The sequence below is a fragment of the Glycine soja genome, chromosome 20, assembly GCF_004193775.1.
Source record: "Glycine soja cultivar W05 chromosome 20, ASM419377v2, whole genome shotgun sequence".
Classification (NCBI taxonomy): domain Eukaryota; kingdom Viridiplantae; phylum Streptophyta; class Magnoliopsida; order Fabales; family Fabaceae; genus Glycine; species Glycine soja.
In genome coordinates this window covers 2027869-2050977 of record NC_041021.1, presented here as the reverse complement: position 1 = coordinate 2050977, position 23109 = coordinate 2027869, and the positions used below count along the sequence as shown (strand labels likewise).

Sequence of the window (23109 nt, the reverse complement as noted above, 5' to 3'; positions counted from 1 at the left end):
CATCATTAAGAAGTATTCCGTATATTTGTTTGATTATTATAAGTATATGTAAAATGTGAAACTTTATAAAGTTTAAAAATATTTTGACAAAAAACCTATTAATAGTAAAAATACAAATTAAAATATAAATATTTAAAATTTACAATTAAAAAAATTAAAATGTTTTTAATGATAGTATTTAGATGTAAATATTTTTTATACTTAATACTAATTAATAAAATTATATTTTGATTAAAATAATTAAAAAAAATTATTTTATCGAACTATTAATTTTAAAAAAATAATTTGATATAAAATTTTACAAAATGCATGTCATAAAATAAAAATATGTAATTGTATAAGAAAGAAATTTTTATATAAAATATTGCATTAAAGACTCAATGAATCGATTTGATTGTGACTCATTAAACAATAATGAAAACAGAAAGAATATTTTATTTTATTTTTGTATTAAAAAAGATGAAATATTTTTTCAAACTAAGAATAAATATTCTTGAAGGAATAAAAAAAAAGAACAAAAGCTCTCACCAACCCCCTCAATATAAATAAATGAATGTTCAGCATGACCACAGCATAAGTGTAGAGAGAGAGAGAGAGAAATGGCTTGCAGGCAATTGTGGGCTTCAAGAGCTGCCTCTTACCTGAGGATCTCTGTGTTTCACAGAGGCTTTTCTAATGGTAGCATCTCATTCTCCTTCATCCTCTTCTTCTCTTTGTGATCTGCTTTTCATATGTTTTGTTTAATTGACTAATCACTTACAATTGAGTTGTTGTCATGTGTTATGTTGTGGATCTTGATCGATGTAATTCAATGTTTCATATTAAATCTCATGTCTCTTCTCTTCTGGATGGGAAATTCACATTTCTTCTTATGTTTTCTTATGTATAATATGGCATCATAGTTCTAACATATAGTGTGGTTTCCGCCATGAATAGAGATCTCTCTTAACGTCTTTGTCTCGTTGGCATTGCTCTTTCCACCTTTACATTATCTATATTTTAATGGCAGGGAGCTTTCTAAGCGGTGGTGGGAAGGGAAAGTGCATCACCCAGTCACCCACCCACCAACAAAATAACATTAAAAATGCCCTGTGCCCAATTTTTTATGATTAGTTTTTAGCAAATGCTAGGAAGTTAAAGTAGAAAAGTTTTTATTTGGGGTGCATAAAATTGCACTACTCATAATATTTTTTGTATTCCCTTATTATTTTCACAATAAATACTTTATTTTTTTATTTCTTAATCAGCACACTCACTAGTAAGTAAGACCCATAGTTTTTTTTTTTTAACCTTTATTAGTTTTCCACATTCTTAATGGCATGTACTATCTGTGGCCTACTTAATGGGCTGCATTCTGGACCTAGTGGACCTTATTGGCCCAATTAGTTACATCAATCAAGCAGCAGAATGACAAAACTGGAGCTGGTAATGGATAGTGATAGAAGGGGGAAAATAAAAAGAAGAGATTTTTTGAATACTAAATGTATATAAGAAACCAGGATAAATTCCAAAATTAAAATTGAAATATTTCATGTTTGTATACATTTTCAGAGAGTTTGTTCCCGAAAGTTTGAATCTTGAGTTGTAGCTATGCTGTTGTTTGTTGCATTTTCAATGTTGAAGCTTTAGTATTACTACATCAGAGCAAAAGGTTGTTTCTCGTTTTCTAGTGCATATTTGGAAATTTGGTGGAGAATTACTTTTAGGTGTTTTGGTCTTTTATAGAAAATTTTACATCAAATAAACCATTACTTTTCATTGCATTTTTTACATAACTTTTATCAATTGCTTCTCATTAAGGTTTTTTTTATAAAAAAAATGTGCTTCTCATTGGGTTATATATTAAATTTTGCCTAACTTAATACAAACAATACTCATTAATCCCAATTGGCTGGGTAAACATTACTTAACAGTTAACTCATTGCTTCGAGGTAATTTTTCCAAATTAGATTCTGCTCAAAAGTAATTCTCCTCCTTGAAACCAAACAAACCCTTTAGTATTCCACAATCTACTATCCAGATCTGATGGGATCTTGAAGTTGCTTAAATTCTGTTCTTTCCTGAACTAATATTATTTAGGTACATTACATTGGAGCTTTATATGTTAAAATTTATGTAAAATCAAACTCTTGGATCATCAATATCATTGTTTGCTTGTAAACATTTTGGAAAAGAAGTAAACAAAATTGCAATTTGTAGGAGGAAAATTATCTTGGTATGAGCTTGCCTGATTGAAAATGCCTCCTGTGTGCCTGTTTAGTTTTATATCTTGAATTTAAACATCGTATGGGTTTTGGTGATTTTCAGATTCATTCCATATTCACATCTCCAATTATATGCTAAATGTAAATGTCCATTTGAACATGTAGAATATGAAAGTGATTATTTTTGTAGTTGTTGCAACTAACATTTCTGAAGTTAATCTACATAATGGCTTCAAAATGTGAAAAGAACTCTTTGCTTTAAGTGATTAAGTTGTTGACTTTTAGTTATCCCTCTAACATGCCTTCTTGGCTTCTTCTATGTTGTACCTCCAGTTATTAAAGATTTCAAGTATGTTGATTCTCATGAGTGGGTGAAAGTTGATGGAAATTACGCAACCATCGGCATAACTGATCATGCCCAAGATCATTTGGGTGATGTTGTATATGTTGAATTGCCAGAAGTGGGAGCAGCTGTGACACAAGGAGGTAGTTTTGGTGCAGTTGAAAGTGTGAAGGCTACTAGTGATATTAACTCTCCTATTTCAGGAAAAGTTGTTGAAGTCAATGAAGCCCTTAACAGCTCTCCTGCTTTGGTGAGTTTTATTGCCTCATTCTCAAATACTCCCTCCGTCCCAAAATTCTAAATTAACTGATGTTCTCACTTTTCAATGAGACATTAAAATATTTATTCCAATTTTGTCCTATAATAAATAATGTTGTTGAGGAAGACTTAATAATAGATTTATTGAAATTAAGAGAGACAACACAGATATTTAAGTAAAATTATTCTCTAATAAATGTTCATTCTCTTGGAATTCTTATTTTATTGGCCTGTGTGAAAAAATCTTAAACATCAGTCATTATGGGACAAAGGGAGTAACTTTTTACATGAAGGACAAGATGTGTATGCTGAGTTTATGTGCATTAACTATTTTTTTTTCTCCTGTGTACAAAGTGTTTACATGCTACATTTTGGATCACTATGCCTATGTAATGCTGAAAGTATTGCCATAAATTCTTTTCTTTTTTTTATCAACACCTAGTGTTTTCATGTTGTCCTACATTTCTTCACACAGGTCAATTCAAGCCCTTATAAAGATGGATGGATAATTAAAGTTGAAATAAATGACAGTGGTGAACTAAACAACTTGATGGATTCAGAACAATACTCCAAGTTCTGTGAAGAAGAAGATTCCAAGCACTGATGGTCTTGCCAAGATCTTTCAGCACTCTCCAATCTCCATGGTGTAGATCATGTTTTTATTGGGAAAGCTGCTAAATTACTTATTCCTTTTTCTCCTTGTGTCATGGTTTGACCACTGCTCTATTTTTATTTTTCATAAGCTTCTGAACCAGTGGGATGATATTTTTCACTCTTTGCAATGGAAAAATGAAATTGATAAAGAGGTAAAATGATGATGATGATAACAATAATAACTTCTAGTTTTCTTTCAAAGTTATGCTATTTTTGTTAGATGATGTCTATAATGGTTTGATAAATAAGATGGACCGTAGTTATCAAGAATTGAGATTTCAAGTTTCCATATTCTTTACACAAGATAGACATCATCTGCGTATATTGCATATAACAAATTATTCTTATTGCTACAGTTGGTCACTAAACTCCGTGGATTCTAAGCAATTTCTTCGATGATCATGTGGACGTCTCTTTCCTGAAAATTTCAGAAATAATTCAATGGGAAAAAAACATGTCTATTTGATGTAAAAAAAAATAATATAAATTTACTTATGACGCTAAACTATGAGTTTAATTGATGAAATCATTCTTAAGTCCGTACGTTTCTTTCTTCACATCAGCCCCTAGTCAATTTTTGGTGCCATGTAAGTCTCATCTTTCACGCCTCAGATCCACCTATTGTGCGCCATATTCATTCATTTCTGGATACTCTTAAGTCTAGTCATATGGTGTCTCCATAATGGTAGTGCAATTACTGGCATGAGCCATTGGTGATTAATTGTATACGGAAAGCATATTTTGCTGAAAGGTATCATCTTTATGAAATGAAGGATCCATCTTGTGAAAGAAATTAAAAGCTCAACAATCCTGTTTTTTTTTTTAAGTAGAATAATGCAATATTATTCAGCCTAAGAGGATAAATGTAGTACATCAGCAGCTAAAAGAGGTTCCAATTAGTAAAAAAAAATATTAGGTAAAATATATTTCAACGCATATAACGATATAGTACAAGTCATGGAAGGTTTCTGTTAATGTAAGAAGAATATAGTATTACGTTATTATATTGAGGGAGGTTTGTAAAGGTTAAAAATGGGAAGTGCATCATGTATAAGTGTAACTTTGTTGAATCTTAGAGGATGCTGATGTAATTTGCCCTGATAATAATTATATGAAATACTTATATGCATTAAAGGGTCATAATGCTATCCGCATTTGTGTCCATATCATATCAAGGTACTCAAATTACATTGGCAAAAAAAGGTAGATCTGTAGCACACATCCTGCTATAAATTACAAAGTGAGATTGTCTTGATCACGAAGGTGAGGTATAACAAACAGATCTTAGCACCTCATATTTCATTAAGTGTGACAACAATTCTTCGTGGGGTAGGATGATCCCGATGTTCACAGAGCCATATACCCTTGAACATAAAAAGAAGAAATAAATTATTATTAGCTTGGATGTTACATTATACCAAACTGAATGCCAGTGAGAACATCTGCAAATAGTAACTAAATAGTTATTCATGTCAACCAAACCAACTCCTTTATCACAGATCCAATCATAAACCAACATATATGATAGATATTAAACACTATCATATTAAAATTGTATTTTTCAATTTATAAAGATTAATTTTATTGAAGAAAACCCCAGTACACAATATATGAAATTTCATACTTCATTTCCTCAATCAAAACTTACATAGCATAGATGGTTCACATTCAACTCCTATGAAAATCAGTTTTTCATCTGTTCTTACAAGTAAGAATCAATGGCATTGTCTTGTTAGTTGCACAGTCAAGATCTATAATTTTGTCTATCCTTGTTAAATTTTACTGATAAACCCTATCGTTTTATACATGAACTTAGTCTCAAGTTCAGGCATCATGAACGGCAGTATTGTGAGATCTTAAATCTGTTCGTGAAATAATAGGTTTATCCTAATCAGAAATAGTGTATTATGAATCAATCATTATGAAATATATATATCCATCACTCCCCCGGTATATGGCATCACTAGTGAATTACTGGAGAGTGGAGAACAGTGTTATCAATGGCAGAATATAGCGGAAGGCCAAAATTCCACCATATAAACACACATTGCGGCCTACGGCAAGGCATAGCACACCTCCCTTCACAAATTGTCTATGGCAGTCGGCAAAAATTCCACCATTTAACAACATTGCTGGAGACAACTACTTTTGGAACACTATCGACAATGGAAGCATTGATTCAACTCCTTGAATGTGCCTGTGCATAAAATAAACATGGGTAGCTGCGGACTTTTCATGCAAGGCCACGAATCTTTTAAGAATTGCTCAGCAACAGGAGTGTTCATGGATGGATTCACAAAATTCCAAAAGTGCAACGAAAATTAATTCGTTATCACAGAGCTCTTTATCCCAGCACTTAAAAGGAGTCCCCCACCCCCTCCAGTCTCTACATATATGTGTGCTTGTGTGCATCTAGTAACAATATAGATATTAATAAAGATCATTTTTGATACATCATTGCAAAGATGAATTTTAATACCTGCTATGTGCCCATGTTAAGCTTCCCATTTGTAATGGGTACCCTAAAAATGTAAAAATACAATATGTAAGTAGATGATAACATAACCACATGTTTTCAGCATGATGAATAAAACTGAAAGATGGAAGTATTTCTCACGCGAGTGTACAACCAAACATCGATGATTTAATATGAGCTGGCATGTCATCTGGCCCTGCAAAATTTCAAATCCAAAACCATTTGTCAAAGATGCACAGTATAACTAACAACTTAGTTATGATATTATGAGACATAAAAAATACAGGCACTGGCAAATATATTAGCACATAATCTCCAATTAGAATTTCAGAAGCTAAAAGGAACATGTTCAGGTGAGAGGATTAGAATGGACTATAAAATTCATCTAATCACAGAGGCTTTCTGGTGAATATATGAAGTATAATAACGATTCAAAAACAGAATCACATTATTGAAGCTAGATCAGCTCCATTTAATTAAAAAAATTAAAAAGCGATAACAAATATTGAGAACTAAAAAAACAAACAAACAAAGTACTAACCCTCTAGAGTATGCTTCCATGGAGCAGATGAATGCATCAAATTGGTGATAGAAAGAAAGAAACCTCAGGAACTATCCGATTGAGGAAGGTTTCAGTATCATCGCGAACATCGGAGTCGTAATTCTCATTGATGGTAAGAGAAGCACTGGTGTGCTGCACTGTCGTTTTAATTCCACATAATAATTTCCAAGTTCAGTGAATTGAAAACAACTAACTTATGCATGATTTTAAATTGCGGTTGCGGCAAGTCAAAAATCCTTTACGCTACGGGCAATTGCGGGAAAATGCTGCCAAAATTGCGGTGAATCAAAATACCTTTATGTTGCGGCCCCAATTGCGGTTGCAGACCGCAGTTTAAAACATTGTTATGCGTGTAGTTTGGTTATATAGTGTATAATAGAAATTGTGTTTTTGTTGTTTATTTGGGATGAAAAACAAAATAATAAAAATACAATTTTGGTGTATATTATATAATAGAATCCTATTTTTGTAACTTTACTTTTCACTCTAAGTAAATAATGAAAAAATGATTTTATTGTATAATAATTTAATAGAATCATATTTTCGTTTCTTAATTTGTTTCGTCTTGAAAATCGAATCCTCCTCCATCACACCCTAATTATGTCATACAACAAAAAAAAACATCAATCTAAACCAAAGCTTTATCAAATCTTTTGTGGCATTGATAAAAAAAAATACAAACAGTTGAGCCATACACATGTGTCGAAGTTTGTTGTCACCACCACCAAGCTCAAGCGAGACGATGTCGTTATGGCCAAGGTCGACACCATCGTCAAAAAATGATTTGGCAAACAAGTACGCCGTTTTGAATATTCAAACATGTATCACTCCCTATGATGGGGTTAATGATTTGACAAACAAGTACGCCGTTTTGAATATTCAAACATGTATCACTCCCTATGGTGGGGTTGCGTGCGACAAGATGGTATTAGATCTTGAAGGGGTGGGTTGTGTGAATATTGACTACGGAAGGGGTGGTGCAGCATGATTTGGTCGTATATTCAAACTATGATCGGGGTGGGGAAGCGCGACATGACAATTCTCGGAGGAGGGCAATGCTACTTGGTTCATGGGGTTATGGGAGTGAAAAATTGTAGTGTAGGGATTTTATAAGTGGACAAAAGAGATATTTCATCCCATTTAGTATCCCGAGAATGAACCTTGCACTCGACCTTGTGAATGTTCATTCATAGACCTAACATATTTTGGTCTAATTAAACCTTAGATTTAACGTATTCAATTTAAAGTATCATTAAGAAAAAATTATTTACTTAATTTAAATTTAAGAAATAAAATAAATAAATATAGATAAAATTAAAGATTAGACCAAAATTATAAATTTTTAAAATAAGAGAACCAAAAATCTCTATTTTAAAATAGGAAGATCAAAATTTTGAATTTGAAAAAATAAAAAAAACTAAAATTATATTTAAACCTAAATTTAATATAAAAATAGAAAGAGGAGTGAGACTATTTAAGTAAATTTAATAATACAAAAATGAAAAATATGCGAACCACTATTATACTAGTGTAATAAGAAAGGGAGATATGTTTAACAATTGACCCTGTTAAATTCTCTGAGATCAAATAAATGCTACTATGAACCACTTTTATAAATTGTAGTACTTAACACTAATTAATTGTTAAATTTGGAAATGATATAAGTTAATGTAGTATTTTCATAAAATTTTATTGAATACATAACATTATATTAATAACAATAATTATGTTTATAGATTTCTTAAAATAATATTGATAGCCCAGTCAAAATAAAATATTGATAATAAAATTTATATTGCTTATGTAAAATCTTCAAATCTTAAAAAATATGACAATTTCCTACCTATCTTTCATTGAACATTATTATTTTTATCGGTCTAAATAGTCTGGCAAAGAGCCATAGACACCAATCAATTAAAATTCATCATAGGAGTTAATAACAAATCATCCTCCATTAAAGGAGTTAATAACAAATCAAAATAACTAACATGAGATGACAAAGATAAGCCATATTTGGCAAAGGAATTGGCCAATTTGTTGGTTTATCTGCAAATATGCCCTATAAAGCACTGCGAAACTAAAGCTTCACTCCAATGATCTCATCAAGAAGGTCACAAAACTAGCTTCCTTAATGATCAACACCATCCAATAGTTGAATAGCCTCAAGGCAATCAGACTCAACTATCAAAGTGTCTACCTTCAAATACAATGTCATCTTCATCGCATAAAAGATGACTTGTAGATGAGTTTCTAAGATATGGCAATGGTCAAGTCTTTTAGAAAAAGCTTGGATAAATTTTCCATCGCTATTGTGAAAGACAGCTCCACAAGATGCAAAATCTGTTGCATGAACATAAGAACCATCAAAGTTAAGTTCAAAGAAATCTTTGAATAGGATTTGTCCAACTATCAAACATATCACGAGATGAAAAAGAGTAGGTAGGCATAAAATATTGCGACTTCCTTATTAGTAAGTTTTTGTGTTTTGGATAAAGACTTTTAAAAAATTTGAGAATTTAAAATGCTAGAATTTGAATTGCTTTAATTTATAATTATTTCATTTTAAAAAAAATATTTTACTTGGTTAAATTACTTTAAATTTCTTAAACATAGGACAATTCAATTTTCATTATATATAAATTCTAATTTTAATTTGTCTGGTTTAAAAAATGTTTCCTAAATTTTAATTATTTTTTTTAATTCTTAACTTGGGTTATAAAAATATTTATTTATTTATCTGATTTTCACTATAAAATATATTAAAATGGCTCGCACAAACGACATCGCAAACAAGATCGTTGTGCGACGATTTTGGTTTACGACATCCATCAGTAACGCAAAACCGCCGGTGCCGACGAGCCCGCGACGGCGGAAACAGCGTAACCCGCGGTGGCTGTTTCAGTCAGCGAAGGCGAGAGCCTCCACTTTTCAATCCATACATAAAAAAAAAACTCCTTGAAGAAGAAGAAGAAGAAGAAGTGAGCTTCCACTTTTTTCAAACTCTGTCTCCCACGATACATCATGAGCAGCCACGTGTCTCTCTCCTCCTCGCTCTTCTTCTTCCCTCCCAATAACAAAAACCCTTCCTTTTCATCATTCTCAGTAAGTATAAGTATCTTTACTTTTGCTCTCTCACTCTCCTCCAAGTTTCTGACTACGCTGTTTTTGTTGTTGCAGCCTTTTCGTTGGAACCAAACGGTGGCATTTGGGGTTCGCAAAACGCCACGTTTTGTGGTGTGTGCTGGCCCTAAGAAGATATTATTTGGCAAAGAGTGCAGAGAAGCCTTACAAGCTGGGATTGATAAACTTGCCGATGCTGTTTCTCTCACCGTTGGACCCAAAGGTGTATATATATATATATCGATATGGACTATGCTTAGCAATTTGATTATTAACCAAACCATTGTTATTGTGTTTTTTAATTTGTTGCGTTACTTAATTGCTATCATATTCAGTTGCATTTCTGCCTCAACAATGGCCAATATCTAGAATCTCTATCTGCATTTGATTAAGTGCGTGTTTGGGTGAGCCCTTGCAAAATTGGTTTTGATGAAATTGATTTTGAAGTAAAATGATTTATGTTTGGACGTTTTTGTCTCGAAGTTAGCAGTAAAGCTCAACTTAAATATTTTTTTTAATCCAACATAAAAGCTACTTGGAATCGACTTTAGACCCGAAAATCATTTGCTCAACGTGGGACCAAACAAGTGAACATGTTTGAATTCATGTTGGATTATCCAAAAGTCATGTTCAAATTCCAGCTAATATGATTTTAGGTAAGTGTTCACATGCTTGGTTTCACTTTGAGAAATTACATTGGATCCAAAATCGATTGAGTTGAAGAAACTTTAGGTAAGTTGTGATGTATAAATTTTTTTGTATTGCATACTACTAACTTGGTTTTATAATTAAAACATTAAACATCTGGACATAAATTACTTCACCTCAAGATCAATTTCATTCTGAATTAATTAAGCAAACGCGCACCCAAATACACAAAAAATTAACTAAATGCATGTTAGCTGGTATTTTAACATGATTTTGGATGATCCAATATGAACCCAAACATGCACTGAGTGCATTTTTTGTTTTGATTGGGCTTTGGTTTGATTGTAAGCTGTTTTGTACACAACGTAAGCTAATTTGAAGAAACACTAAAAGCCTCACAATTGCTTTGTTGAGAATCATAATAGGATCAGGATAAGGTTAGAATAGGATCAGTTTCGGATTTTGTCTTTATTATCAAATCAGAATTATAAGAACAATATCTCCTATAATTAATTGTATTGATTGTAATTAATCTATATAAAGAGGCACCACTGTGTAATTCAGACACTCGGTTTCAGTCAAATACCTCTATTCTATCTTTCTTAACATGCTTTAAATTATATTTGAGCTGGAAATTCCTTGCTTTCAAATCTCAATATTATTATATAGTCATTGGTTGATTCTGGTCCAGTGTTTGTTGTTTTTTCTTGCTTATTTGTTTCATTCCTAACCATGCAGGACGAAATGTTATTCTTTCTGAATCTGGAAACCTTAAAGTGATTAATGATGGCGTTACAATTGCTCGATCCATTGAGCTTTCGGATGCAATTGAGAATGCAGGTGCCATCCTAATTCAAGAGGTTGATCATGGTTGTTAGGATTTTGCCTCGGGTTAAATGGATAAAATTTGAGACAATAATAACCAGAGATGTATTTATGTTATTAGTTTTCCTCCTCGTAGGTTGCAAGCAAAATGAATGAGTTGGCTGGTGATGGTACTAGCACTGCAATTATTTTGGCTCGGGCCATGATTAAGTCTGGACTACTAGCAGTTGCTTTTGGGGCTAATCCTATTTCTTTGAAGAAGGGGATGGAAAAGACTGTAAAGGAGCTGGTCAAGTTCTTGAAGGAGAGAAGTGTTCCTGTTGAAGGAAGGGAGCATATTAAAGGTCTTAGCTTCTGTTTGTTTGAATTTTGTAAAATTAAGGGGTTTTCTTCACAAGAAGATGTTGAAGATATTTTCCTTCTCTTTTGCAGCTGTAGCCTCGATTTCTGCTGGAAACGACGAGTATGTTGGTAACTTGATTGCTGAAGCTATGGACAAGATTGGTTCAGATGGGGTGATATCTATTGAGTCTTCCTCATCATCTGAAACCTCTGTGATAATTGAAGAAGGGATGAAGGTAGAGATAATGTTGAGAGGAAAGAGATTACGAGAAAAGACACTTTGAATAATAATATTTCGAGTACTGTAATGTTTACCATGTGATATTATGTTCTTGTAACCTAGACCTAGAGCACTACTTATAATCCTAACTAATTAGGGAAAATAATAATGAGATAATGAAATATGGTAATCAATCCTATGGGAAACTAATCTTAAAGGAGAGTCTAAGTAAGATGCTCTAAAATATGATAAGATATTTTTATATATTCTAACAGATAATATTACTCAATAACCAACATCAGTTTTTCTTGCTCATATCTGAATAATCCTTGTGTTTTGCCCTATTACAGTTGTTGTTTGTCCTTTTTGTACAGTTCAATAAGGGTTACATGTCTCCTCACTTCATTACAAACCAGGAGAAGTCCATTGTAGAGTTTGACTGGGTTAAAGTTTTGGTAACTGATCAAAAGATTTCAAATGTCAAAGAAATAGTTCCTTTGCTGGAAAAGGCTATGCAGTTGAATGCCCCACTCTTAATTATTGCAGAGGATATCACAAAGCAAGTGTTGGAGACCTTAGTGGTGAACAAAATGCAAGGATTACTAAGAGTTGCAGTTGTAAAATGTCCAGGATTTGGAGGTGCAAAGAAAGCTTTGTTACAAGACATTGCACTTATGACTGGTGAGTTCCTACAGAATTTGATAATCTTGGTTGATATTTCTGCCAACTTCCTCTTATGTTTCCTATTTTTGAATTCTTTTTGTGAAGTCTATGCAATTTGTTTGAGACAAGAAACTTTTCTGTCATTGCTTTTTGTTTTCATTTATTAATTTGTTTTAGTTAAGCAGTTTGACTGCATTGGGCACTGATGTGATGCCACCTTGTCATTTAATATTTGCCCAGGTCTTGGTTTCAAAATTTGCAATAAACCTTGTGTGATGTTTCAGGTCCTCAGTTGACTGTTAATAGAAATAATTATTGATAAAGACTTGAATTACATATGGGGGATGTTAAATTTTGGAGTTGTTTTTTGTGCATGGCATGTGACTATCTGTATGACAGTATGAGGATACTTTGAAATTCTGATTTTGTTTTCTTAAATATAACCATGATGTATTTTTTTTTCCCATATCTCAGAAACAGTCTTTCTGTCTAGCCTTGTTTAAGATCAGCACACTTTTTCTGTTCTGCTTGTTTGACCTCATGTTGACATTAACACCACAGGAGCTGATTTTCTTTCTGGAGACTTGGGTCTCACACTTGATTGTGCCACATCAGACCAGCTTGGCACTGCACTGAAAGTGAGAATAACCTGTAATGAGACAACTATCATTGCTGATCCTAGTTTGAAGGCTGAAATTCAAGCTAGAATTTCACAGATAAAGAAGGATCTTAGTGAAACAGATAATGCAAACCTGTCAAGAAAGCTCTCAGAGAGAATTGCAAAACTCTCTGGTGGTGTAGCTGTTATAAAGGTACCTAATTCAGTAAACATGTCAGGGGCTGTCTGTATTCTGGTGGCCTTTGTTCTTTACTTTGCTAATGTTACTTTATCATCTCTTACTCTTGGGTTTTACTGGATCATAGTGTTATTTATTGCTTTTAACTTGACTTGAGAAATGGATTGTTGACAGTTTGTCACCTACTAGCCTTCTTGATATGTGATCTTGTCAAAAGTGAGATCCTACTAATTTTTTCACTAATCACTTCTATATCATTCATGTTATATTTATTATAATATATCATCTATTTGTTGCTTATCTTCTCTGCAATAATTTTTCTTCTACTTTTTAATTTCCTATTTTCAGTCAAACCAATTATTACAATAATATCTATATCATTCATTTAACTAATGACTCAAAATGGCCCATTGATTGTCTAATAACTCAAATCAGAATTGTGGTCGTTCTATTTTTATCCCTATCAATTGTTGTAGGGTTCTGAATTCTATGAGATTGAGTCTTGCAAAAAATGAAAGATAATATAAATCTAGATTCTAGATCTCACACCACGTTAGTTCCCGCATAACATTCTTGTCTGAGGTTGAGTCTTGACATATCAGTAAGGTTGGTGCCTTGTGACTTGGAACAGGTTTAATTGTGGAAACAAACTCTTTGTTTGTGGTGGGTGCCTCATGCATTGGGCTGCCCTTTTATTCATAATATTTGTGTGAGGATTTCAAAAATAAAAAAAATTAGTAAAAATAGATTTTGAATTGATTTCTTTATTTTCTTAGTCATAGGGCTTTGTTCATCATTAATGTTGGAAAGTCTCACATCACCTACCTTAAGATATATCTATTGGGAAACTTCACTTAATGTCAATTGATTTAACACGAACTCTAACATGGTATTACCTCAATTAGTAGTATGCAGTTCATGTACCTATTGGGCAATTTCAGTCAATGCCATTTGGTTCTTCTTACAACATGGGTTTGGGTCTAATTCAATCCTACAAAATTAACTTGTAAGGTGAAGATTGTTCCCCACTTATATACTCTATCTCGACACTATCTCTAGCTAATGTGGAACTTCAACATGCTCCTCTCTTGTCCACTGCTACCCGCCACAATGTGGGATTTTATCACACCTCTCTTTGCGCACAACTACCTAGGGGTAAATACAATTAAGATGGCTTTCCAACACTCCCCCTCACGCTCAAGGATACCTGCCTAGAGCATGAGAAACACAAGGATCCACCAATGCATTTAGGATATACTCTGATACCATATTAGCAAACAAATTTGAATAACCAGTTGCATCAGGGTCCTTACTTTTGCTAGAAACAAAATCACCCTTGTTTGTCCAACTCACAATATCAACTTCTGTGTCCTCAAAGACTTTGGAGGGTTAATTTGTTCATCCAGAAAGTTCTCCACCTTAATGATGGGCTTCTCACAGTGACCCATGTTATTTAAACCCTTTTATTGCACCTCCTCCTGCCTTGATGCAACCATTTTAAAGTAGGGACATAAGGTTGTATTTCAAAAACTTTAATTCGAGCTAAGTTATGCACCACATCCTTATGTCCAATTCACAATATCAACTTCTCACAAGAGTGAAAACTTAGCTCCATTTAAAGTTTTTGAAATACAACCTTATATCCATATTTTAAAAGGATTGCATCAAGGTAAGAGGAGGTGCAGTAGAAGGGTTTAAGTAACATGGGTCACTGTGAGAAGTCCATCATTAAGGTGGAGCGCTTTTTGGATGAATAAATTAACCCTCCAAAGTCTTTGAGGACACAAGAGTTGATATTGTGAGTTGGATAAACAAGGGCGATTTTGCATCCAACAATAATGAGAACCCTAATGCAACTGACTATTCAAGTTCTCTTGTTAATATGATATCAGAGCCTATCTTAGATGTATTGGTGGGTCCTTGTGTTTATCACACTCTAGACGGGTAGCCTTGAGCGTGAGGGGGAGTGTTGGAAAGCCGCCTTAATTGTGCTCACCTCTAGGTAGCTGTGTGTTTGAAGTCCCACATTGTGGTGGGTAACCGTGGGCAAAAGAGGGGCATGTTGAAGTCCTCACATTGGCTAGAGATAGAGTATATAAGTGGAAAATAATCCTCACCTTATAAGTCGGTTTTGTAGGGTTGAGTTAGACCCACAACCCACATTCTAACAGTTTTAAATGAAAACTAACAATTAGCTTGTATCCTATAAAAGAAGTGAAGTATCTACTACATGATCCTTGTATAGATTATGCATGAAATCTAGTAGGCCATCGTGTTAATTGCACAGATCTTACTGACTTTCATTTGTACAATTTTTTATTGCAATTCGTTGTACAGATAGAAACAACTCTCTTAAATTTTTTCCACAATATGTTACATTATTTTCATTCTCATGTGTTTATTGCATAATGCAATAACCAATTGCGTAGGTAGGTGCACATACTGAGCTAGAACTCGAAGATAGGAAACTTAGAATTGAGGATGCAAAGAATGCAACATTTGCTGCCATAAGCGAGGGAATTGTTCCTGGAGGGGGTGCCACATATGTCCATCTATTGGACTTGATACCAACAATAAGGAACTCCATGGAAGATCTAGATGAGCAAATTGGTGCTGATATTGTAGCAAAGGTGTGGTACATTTTTTACTATACTAGTTCTCTTTCTTATCTTCATATATTTCTTCTCCTATTGATTTTACTTTGTAGTGAATGTTCTAAGATTATTTTTATGTAAAATGTTTCTTTCCATGAAAAAATTTAAATTAGTAGAGTGTTGACTTATGAGATTTGAATCTTTTGAAATCCAGGAAATTTGCGAGTTTTCTTTTTTAAATTCTTGTTTGTATTGTAATTGAAAGAAAAGCTTTTATTTCATAAAGTATACCTCATTATTTTGGGTGAAACATTCACTTACTACCTGTATAGCCTAGTCAAGCACATAAAAAAAGGTTATTCCATATGAAGTATGAACTTGTCTGGACTCTGGAGTGCTTTTAACATATGTAAGCGGTTGCACATGAATCGTTGCAGGCACTCCTTGAACCTGCAAAATCAATTGCAACTAATGCCGGAGTTGATGGAGACATTGTTGTCCGGAAGACTAGAACACATGATTGGAGAACTGGATATAATGCAATGACAGGCACGTATGAAGATCTTTTGAATGCTGGAGTAGCGGATCCTAGTCGTGTTGCAAGATGTGCTCTTCAAAGTGCAGTTTCTGTTGCTGGTGTCATTCTAACTACTCAAGCTATTTTGGTGGATAAAATAAAGAAACCGAAGCCACCTGTACCCTTGGTCCCTGGCATAACTCCCTGAGACAGAGAAAACAGTTAGTACAATTTTGAAAATAGAGTTTAGTCTTTTCCAGTGTCCATGCCATTGGTTTAGTCAAAGCTTGTGAATGTCCCTTGGGTTGGTTAGTACTCCAGCAGCAATAAGAATGCTCGTTTCAAGAATGGCAAAGCCAGAGGCTGTTGCTTCTTACACGAGTTATGACTTGATGAAACCCATGTGTCATGAAGCAATAGGAACAATTAGACAATTGATGAAGTTCAAAGTGCATTCCACTGGGAATTTTGATTAGTGTTAAGGTTTCTTTCTTCGTTTAACCGATTAATTTTGTCGACACCTATGTTTTTTTTTTTTTAATTCAAGTTGTTGACACCAAATTGGTAATATATTAATAGTTTTGTTCCATAAAACCGGTAATACGATATTATGAGGAGATTGCTGATAATAAACTCTAATTTGGGTGCTTGTAGTTTGCTGTGTCATGGGATGATTATAGTCTATATGCTTCAAAATAAGGAAGTATAAGTGTTGCCTTGTGGGTTAAACAGGGTGTGCCTAAGTATTATAAATTTTTTAATATTATTTTCGATTCTTACATATAATTTTTTTTAACCTAAGCGGTAAATTTAAGGAAGACAATTACTTAATATACCCCATCTAATTTTTAATTTTAGTTTTGTGGTACAAAGTTTCTTTGTGCATGTTTTATTATGAGTGACTAAAGAAGTTTTGATGTATTTGTCAATGATCTTTTTTAATCTAATTCGATGAGTAGGTACACCCGCTAATAGATTGGATGTTGAAGGCTTACGTGCTACGTGGACTCGCGGTTTTGTTGTTTAGTTACTGAGTATGTTATATGCTACCGGAATGTCAACTATCAAATCAAGTTTCAAACTCAGTCATAATACCGGAAAGAATAGGCTTTTTCAAGTTTTTGCTTTTTGGGCATGTGTATGTGGTTTTGCTTGTTTGTAGTTGACAGGTCTCTTTCTTGTCCTTTTGATAGATACTTTGTAAATAAAGTAGAAAATGATTCAGTTCCTTGACTATAATCCAGTTGACTTTAATGTATACCAACTATATCTTTAATGACTTTTACTATATACAATTAAAGTATAATTACAACTATGTGGAGTTAATTGCTTTCATGAACTATGACCATATATATTGCAAAGAATTACCAGTAACCACTGGTTTTCTTTTTGTACAGACACGTGCTTTTACTTTTCTCCAAACCTAACTTATTTTTCAATCCTCTCTATTTAACCAATTTTCCTCAAAACATAGACTAGGCACAGTTCAACAGTATGTTTTACTGGAAAACAGTACAAACCTAACTCATTTTTCAATCCTCTTCATTTAACCGATTTTCCTCCTAACAATCTAGACTATGCACAGTTCAGCAGCGCTTTTTACTGGAAAACAATAACGGAAGTCATTGCTTACTTGGCTGATAAACCATTTTTCTTGTTGTGAATGGTCTTATTTTTTTACGGAAAAATAGGTTATGTAATGACAAATGTAAAATTATTTTATATTATCATCAAATCATAAATTATTATATATAATAAGTTTTTATTTTTATGATAATTAACTTAAAATTCATATTAACGATAATTTCTTATTAATTTTACGTTATAAAAGTTTTTTACACTAATAATCCATGATCATTAAACTCTTTTTTAATTAGGATACTAATTTTTGTCTTAACCAAACTATTTTTTTAACCCTCAAGTTTACTATGGAGAAATGAACCTTGACTAATCCAAAGTTTAGTCGAAAGAAAAATAAGATATGACAAAAAATTATTTCCGCTAAGGATCAAACTCAAATAATACTCGAATGATTCAACCTTAACTTTAGTACATTAACTTCCCATGTCTAATCACTTGCTTAACCAAATTATTTTTGCGCTATTCATGAGGTTCATACTTGTATTTTCTTGATCTTAGAAGAGTAGCAATCTACATATGACAAATGCATCTTGTTTCAACTTTCTACAACTACCCCTACTTCTTTTTAGGCCCAGCCCTGAGCATGGTTTGGCAATGTGTAACATTCCTGATTTTTAACTTTTCGACAACTTTCACATTACGACACTTCACATGATGACACTCCACTCAACATTCTTATTGGTCAGAACCCTCCACCGGTCAGAACCGTTGGTAGGTAACTGTTGTAACAATAGTTTATGGCAAACCGACAAAATTATTGGCTGAGTCGCGGACAATGTCGCTTTCTTTAAGACGTTTCGTGGCACTGCCAAAAATTATGCAAGCAGACTATCAACCACGAAGTCCCCAGGATAAAACAACCCAGATCACTGTATAAGATTCCCACTGCACTGAGGGAACCTTTTCTAGAATTACACCCTCTTGTATGACTTGAAAAGTCACTCTAAAGCCATCCGAAAAATATGACTTGAAAAGTCACTCTAACAGCCAACCAAAAATATGACTTGAAAAGTCACTCTAATAGCCAACCGAAAAATATGACTTGAAAAGTCTAGCCAACCGAAAATATGACTTAAAAAATCACTCTTATAGCCAACCGAAAATATGACTTAAAAAGTCACTCTTATAGCCAACCAAAAATATGACTTTAAAAAGTCACCATTATAGCCAACCGTAATTTTACAGCGATAGAAAGAAAGAGGGAGAAGTTTGCCGGAAATGCATCGGCTGAAATATGGGAGGGAGAAAGAAAAGTTGAGGAAATGCTTCTCAACTGGGGCGAGGAAAAAAGGAGAAATGAGCTCTCTATATATAGGAAGTGAAACACTATTCAAGTGTTTATCCTGAGCGATGTGGGACTTGAAGCCTTTTTTTTCTTTCTTTTTTTTTCAAACTTTCATCCTTTGTTCTAAGCAGTAACCCTTTCTAAGACCTCAAAAATTAGCTCTGACTGCTTTCAGGATCAATGACTGACCCTACAAACTAATACGAGACTTTTCAACGTGTTTTGTCCTTACCCACACTACGACACTTCACGCGATGACACTTTATTCAACTAAGGAAACTTCCCAGAAGGTCACCCACCCCATAACTACTCCAAGTCAAGCCCACTTAACTGTGAAGTTCTTATGTAATAGACTATTGAAAAGTATATGTATCTTCTTGGTATAGGTAGTACCAATTAATTCCTTTAAGTCATCCTTAGTTGTATAGTCACATACCTGCACAACCTTTTGATCCCTCTCATTCTAGTGTGACTCGATCGGGGTATTACATGCTCACTACCTTTCGCCTGGTTCATCCTCGAATCACATTGTACTAAGAGAGATATATGCTTTGATACCATTTGTAACATCCTTGATTTTTAAATTCTTGACGATTATCACACTACGACACTTCACGCGATGACACTTTACTCAATACCTTGTTGGTCATAATCCTTCGCAGGCAATCCTTTCCGAGACCTCGAAAATCAACTTTGATTGCTTACCCTTTGTAGGTAACCCTTTCTGAAACCTCGAAAATCAGCCCTGGCTACTTTCAGGATTAATGGCTAACCCCACAAACCAACACAATACTTTTTAGTGTGCTTTGTTCTTACCCACACGCTTTCTGGGAAATTTCCCAAAAGGTCACCCTTCCCATAACTAGTTCAAGCCAAACACACTTAACTGTGAAGTTTTTACGTAATAGGCTGTCGAAAACTAGATGCATTTTGTTGGTATAAGTAGTATCGATTAACTTCTTTAAGTCATCCTTAACTGTGTAGTTTCATACTTGCATAGTCTCTGAATTCCTCTCATTCTGATGTGATTCAATTAGGGTGTTACAATGTACACCCGCACTGGACCCATGTTGGAAAAGGGTCCCAAAAAAAATTCCAACTTTGATATTTTCAAAGGAAAAACTACATGTGTAACCTTTTGTTTCTCCAACTTATCCTATTCAACTCTCCATTAATAACTTAATCTCATTCCAACTTTCCAACTATTTGAAGATTCAAATTTTATTAAAACATTAAAATAATATCACTCTTTTCTAGGTCTATGCCTTTGTGGTAGCAACATGATTTTTCCCCCGGCAACAAAATTGGATAATATGGAAGCCAAAGAAAAAAAGTGATACTGACACTTTTTTAGATAAATACAAATACAAAAGAAGCTAATCTAGTTTGTAGCTGTTGAAGTTGGTACTAGATAAATTAGAAACCTTATTTTCATAAAACAAGAAATAATTCATTACTTACTTTAAAAATTAATAACAAAAGTGTGGTGGTAATACTATGATAAAATTAAGAATGTTAGTATTCAATTTAATAAGTTTTACTTATAGGGATAAAATTAAGAATGTATCACACATGTAGGACCAAAATATGTTTTAAACCAAATTACTTTATAGCATTCAATTGTTGCCCAAGTTTTTTTTTAATATATGCAAATACAATAAATTAGACAGGAGTGATATTGATATAGTTTCTAATATATTTTTTGACCCACTTTTTATCATTAGTTATTTTCATTTAAAATTATCAAATTATAATTAAGTAGAAATTTATTAAATAAGGAGTAATACTTACACAAATTTGTCACTTTTAATATTGTGATTCTTAATAAATGTTAGTGATTAATAAAAAATATATATTTAACAAGTATCTTGCTAATATGTATCTAAAATATAAAGTTAAATGACACTTGCCCTTATCCTAATTTTCTAATAAAAATGCAACCTAGTAAGTTGTTATTTTTGCTAGAGAAAATTGTTGTTAAATGAAAAGACATTTATGTCTTAAAGATGAATCATGATTCCTAATTATTTTGGTTAAATGTAAATAAATACAAATAATAAAAGTTACATTTGATATGCTATCATATCATAGTTTGTCTCCATGCGTTTGATGTTTTAGACGATACACTTATAAAATGATTTGATATAACATTTAAGTAGTGTATTTAAGACCTTAATTTAATACTCTATATTTGAGATTCTTTCATATAGAAAACATTCTCCTAAAATATGTCAAAATCTTATAAAGAATAAAAGAAGTCCACAATTTAGAAGATGTTGATTCTCATCAAAAGACGTGTCATATTGTTACAGACTTGCTATAATGAAATAAGTGACTTTCTTGCTGAAGTACAAGACACATTATCCTATCAACATGAGCTTTGCATGGAGAAAAGACGTGCATTTAATGTAAGCATTAAATGCTTTAACAGACTCGAGACCTTATACAAAGAATGAAAAATTCAATCGTTGAGAAACAATGGATACTTGGAGATGAAGACGATATATAAAATAAGTTTTGAAAAAATAAGACACGAATCATCTAGGTGAATCATTCTTTCATTATTTCTTGTAAAACTTTTTGTGAATTCTTGTAAAGATACAAAACTTTCAAAACCCTTTGTATATCTTGAGAGAAAATACTAAAAGTGTTAAGTAATATATTCGTCTTTTAGAAAATCATACTCTAGTTGGTAAGCAATCTTCCAACAAATCATGTTGATTTATTTAGAGCTAACAGTAACTTGATAGAATAAAAAATACTGAATTTAAGTCAAGTTTGGGGTAGAATTTATAAGTGTAAGAGTTAGAAATAATAATAAATAATACTTGTAACTTTGATAAGTTAGTAGAGACTTGGTGGTTATCAAGAACTTGACGTAGTCTTATGATTAAGCCAAATCATTATAAATTCTTTATGTGCTTTCTTATTTATTTAATTGACAAAAGGATTTTGAATTTGTTGTTAGAGCTTTCAAAGAAAACTATTTTTCTCATCTTCTGATCTTTTATATTTCTTAGACAATATATAAATGTGTTCTATAGTCTTAAAAAAAGTTTTAAATTTTCTAAAAACATAATTTAACTCCGCCTTTTTATATTATTTGCTTCTACAACTATACAACTTTAATTATTAGAGTTAAGTTATTTAAAGTCTGATCTTTGTCAATGGAGAAATGTTACTAAGATACTTTTTAATACACTCTTTTAATATGTTTTCTATTATTACTTCGAAATTTATCTAAAAATATAATTTTTTTATATGTTTCACTTGTAATTTTATAGTGTTTAAAATAAATTTTTGTCAATAATATCGAAATGTGTTGCCGGACCAATGGGATCTAACTTAATTGATAAAATTATCTTCCAACATTGTTTTTATTTTTACCGTTAAAAAAAATTGGATCAGTACAATTTATATAAATATAAATAATTTACACTTTTTCTTAAACTTTTTCTTTAATTCACACATACATCTATAAGTAGAAAAATGACCGCGTGTATGACACAAGAATAAAATTTTAAGAACTGAAGCCATAAAGGACTAAACATTTAAACCATTAAATTAGCTAGTCTCACAGTGGGACTAGGACATTGGAAGAAATGGGAATTACTGACTAAACACACTAAATACTTGACGTAAATACCCCATGTCACACAGAGAAAACATAACTTTTGATTAAGAAATGAAATGATACATATTTTTCTTTTTTGGTATAGAAATGAAATGATATTGGCTTGATTTGCAAGCCAAGTATGCTAATCAAAGGCAGAAATAAATGCTTCAAAGATACAGCACTTGGCTTCAAAGTATCAAATATTTCCCATCACACTAATCACAATCGTCCCAGTAGGCACTACCCTATGATTCATATTATATATCTGTATTAAAAATACACATTATGTGACCCTACATCATTATTGTTCTACAGATTGTTCCACCCACTATACCTTACAATTT

The 23109-nt window shown here is 32.7% G+C and overlaps 2 protein-coding genes and 1 pseudogene across 3 annotated transcripts; 2 read left to right on the top strand and 1 right to left on the bottom strand.

Annotated features, from left to right (window-relative positions):
• Nucleotides 1-524: 524 nt before the first annotated feature.
• Nucleotides 525-3729, top strand: LOC114403751 (glycine cleavage system H protein 2, mitochondrial-like). Its single transcript, XM_028366897.1, has 3 exons — nucleotides 525-678; nucleotides 2538-2797; nucleotides 3281-3729. Exons 1-3 carry the CDS (start codon nucleotides 600-602, stop codon nucleotides 3407-3409), a joined length of 468 nt encoding a protein of 155 aa, XP_028222698.1. The 5' UTR covers nucleotides 525-599; the 3' UTR covers nucleotides 3410-3729.
• An 831-nt stretch (nucleotides 3730-4560) lies between these two features.
• On the bottom strand, nucleotides 4561-6668 carry LOC114403548 (annotated as a pseudogene).
• A 2613-nt stretch (nucleotides 6669-9281) lies between these two features.
• Nucleotides 9282-16876, top strand: LOC114401278 (chaperonin 60 subunit alpha 2, chloroplastic-like). Of its 2 annotated transcripts, XM_028363752.1 has the most exons (9): nucleotides 9282-9599; nucleotides 9675-9840; nucleotides 11004-11125; nucleotides 11227-11434; nucleotides 11523-11668; nucleotides 12027-12333; nucleotides 12877-13127; nucleotides 15542-15742; nucleotides 16144-16876. In XM_028363752.1, the coding sequence occupies exons 1-9, from the start codon at nucleotides 9519-9521 to the stop codon at nucleotides 16429-16431; spliced, it is 1770 nt and encodes a 589-aa protein (XP_028219553.1). In that variant the 5' UTR covers nucleotides 9282-9518; the 3' UTR covers nucleotides 16432-16876. The 2 variants fall into 2 exon arrangements, with proteins under 2 accessions (XP_028219553.1, XP_028219554.1); XM_028363753.1 differs by lacking the exon at nucleotides 9282-9599 and having other exon boundaries at nucleotides 9710-9840; nucleotides 11004-11105.
• Nucleotides 16877-23109: the final 6233 nt, after the last annotated feature.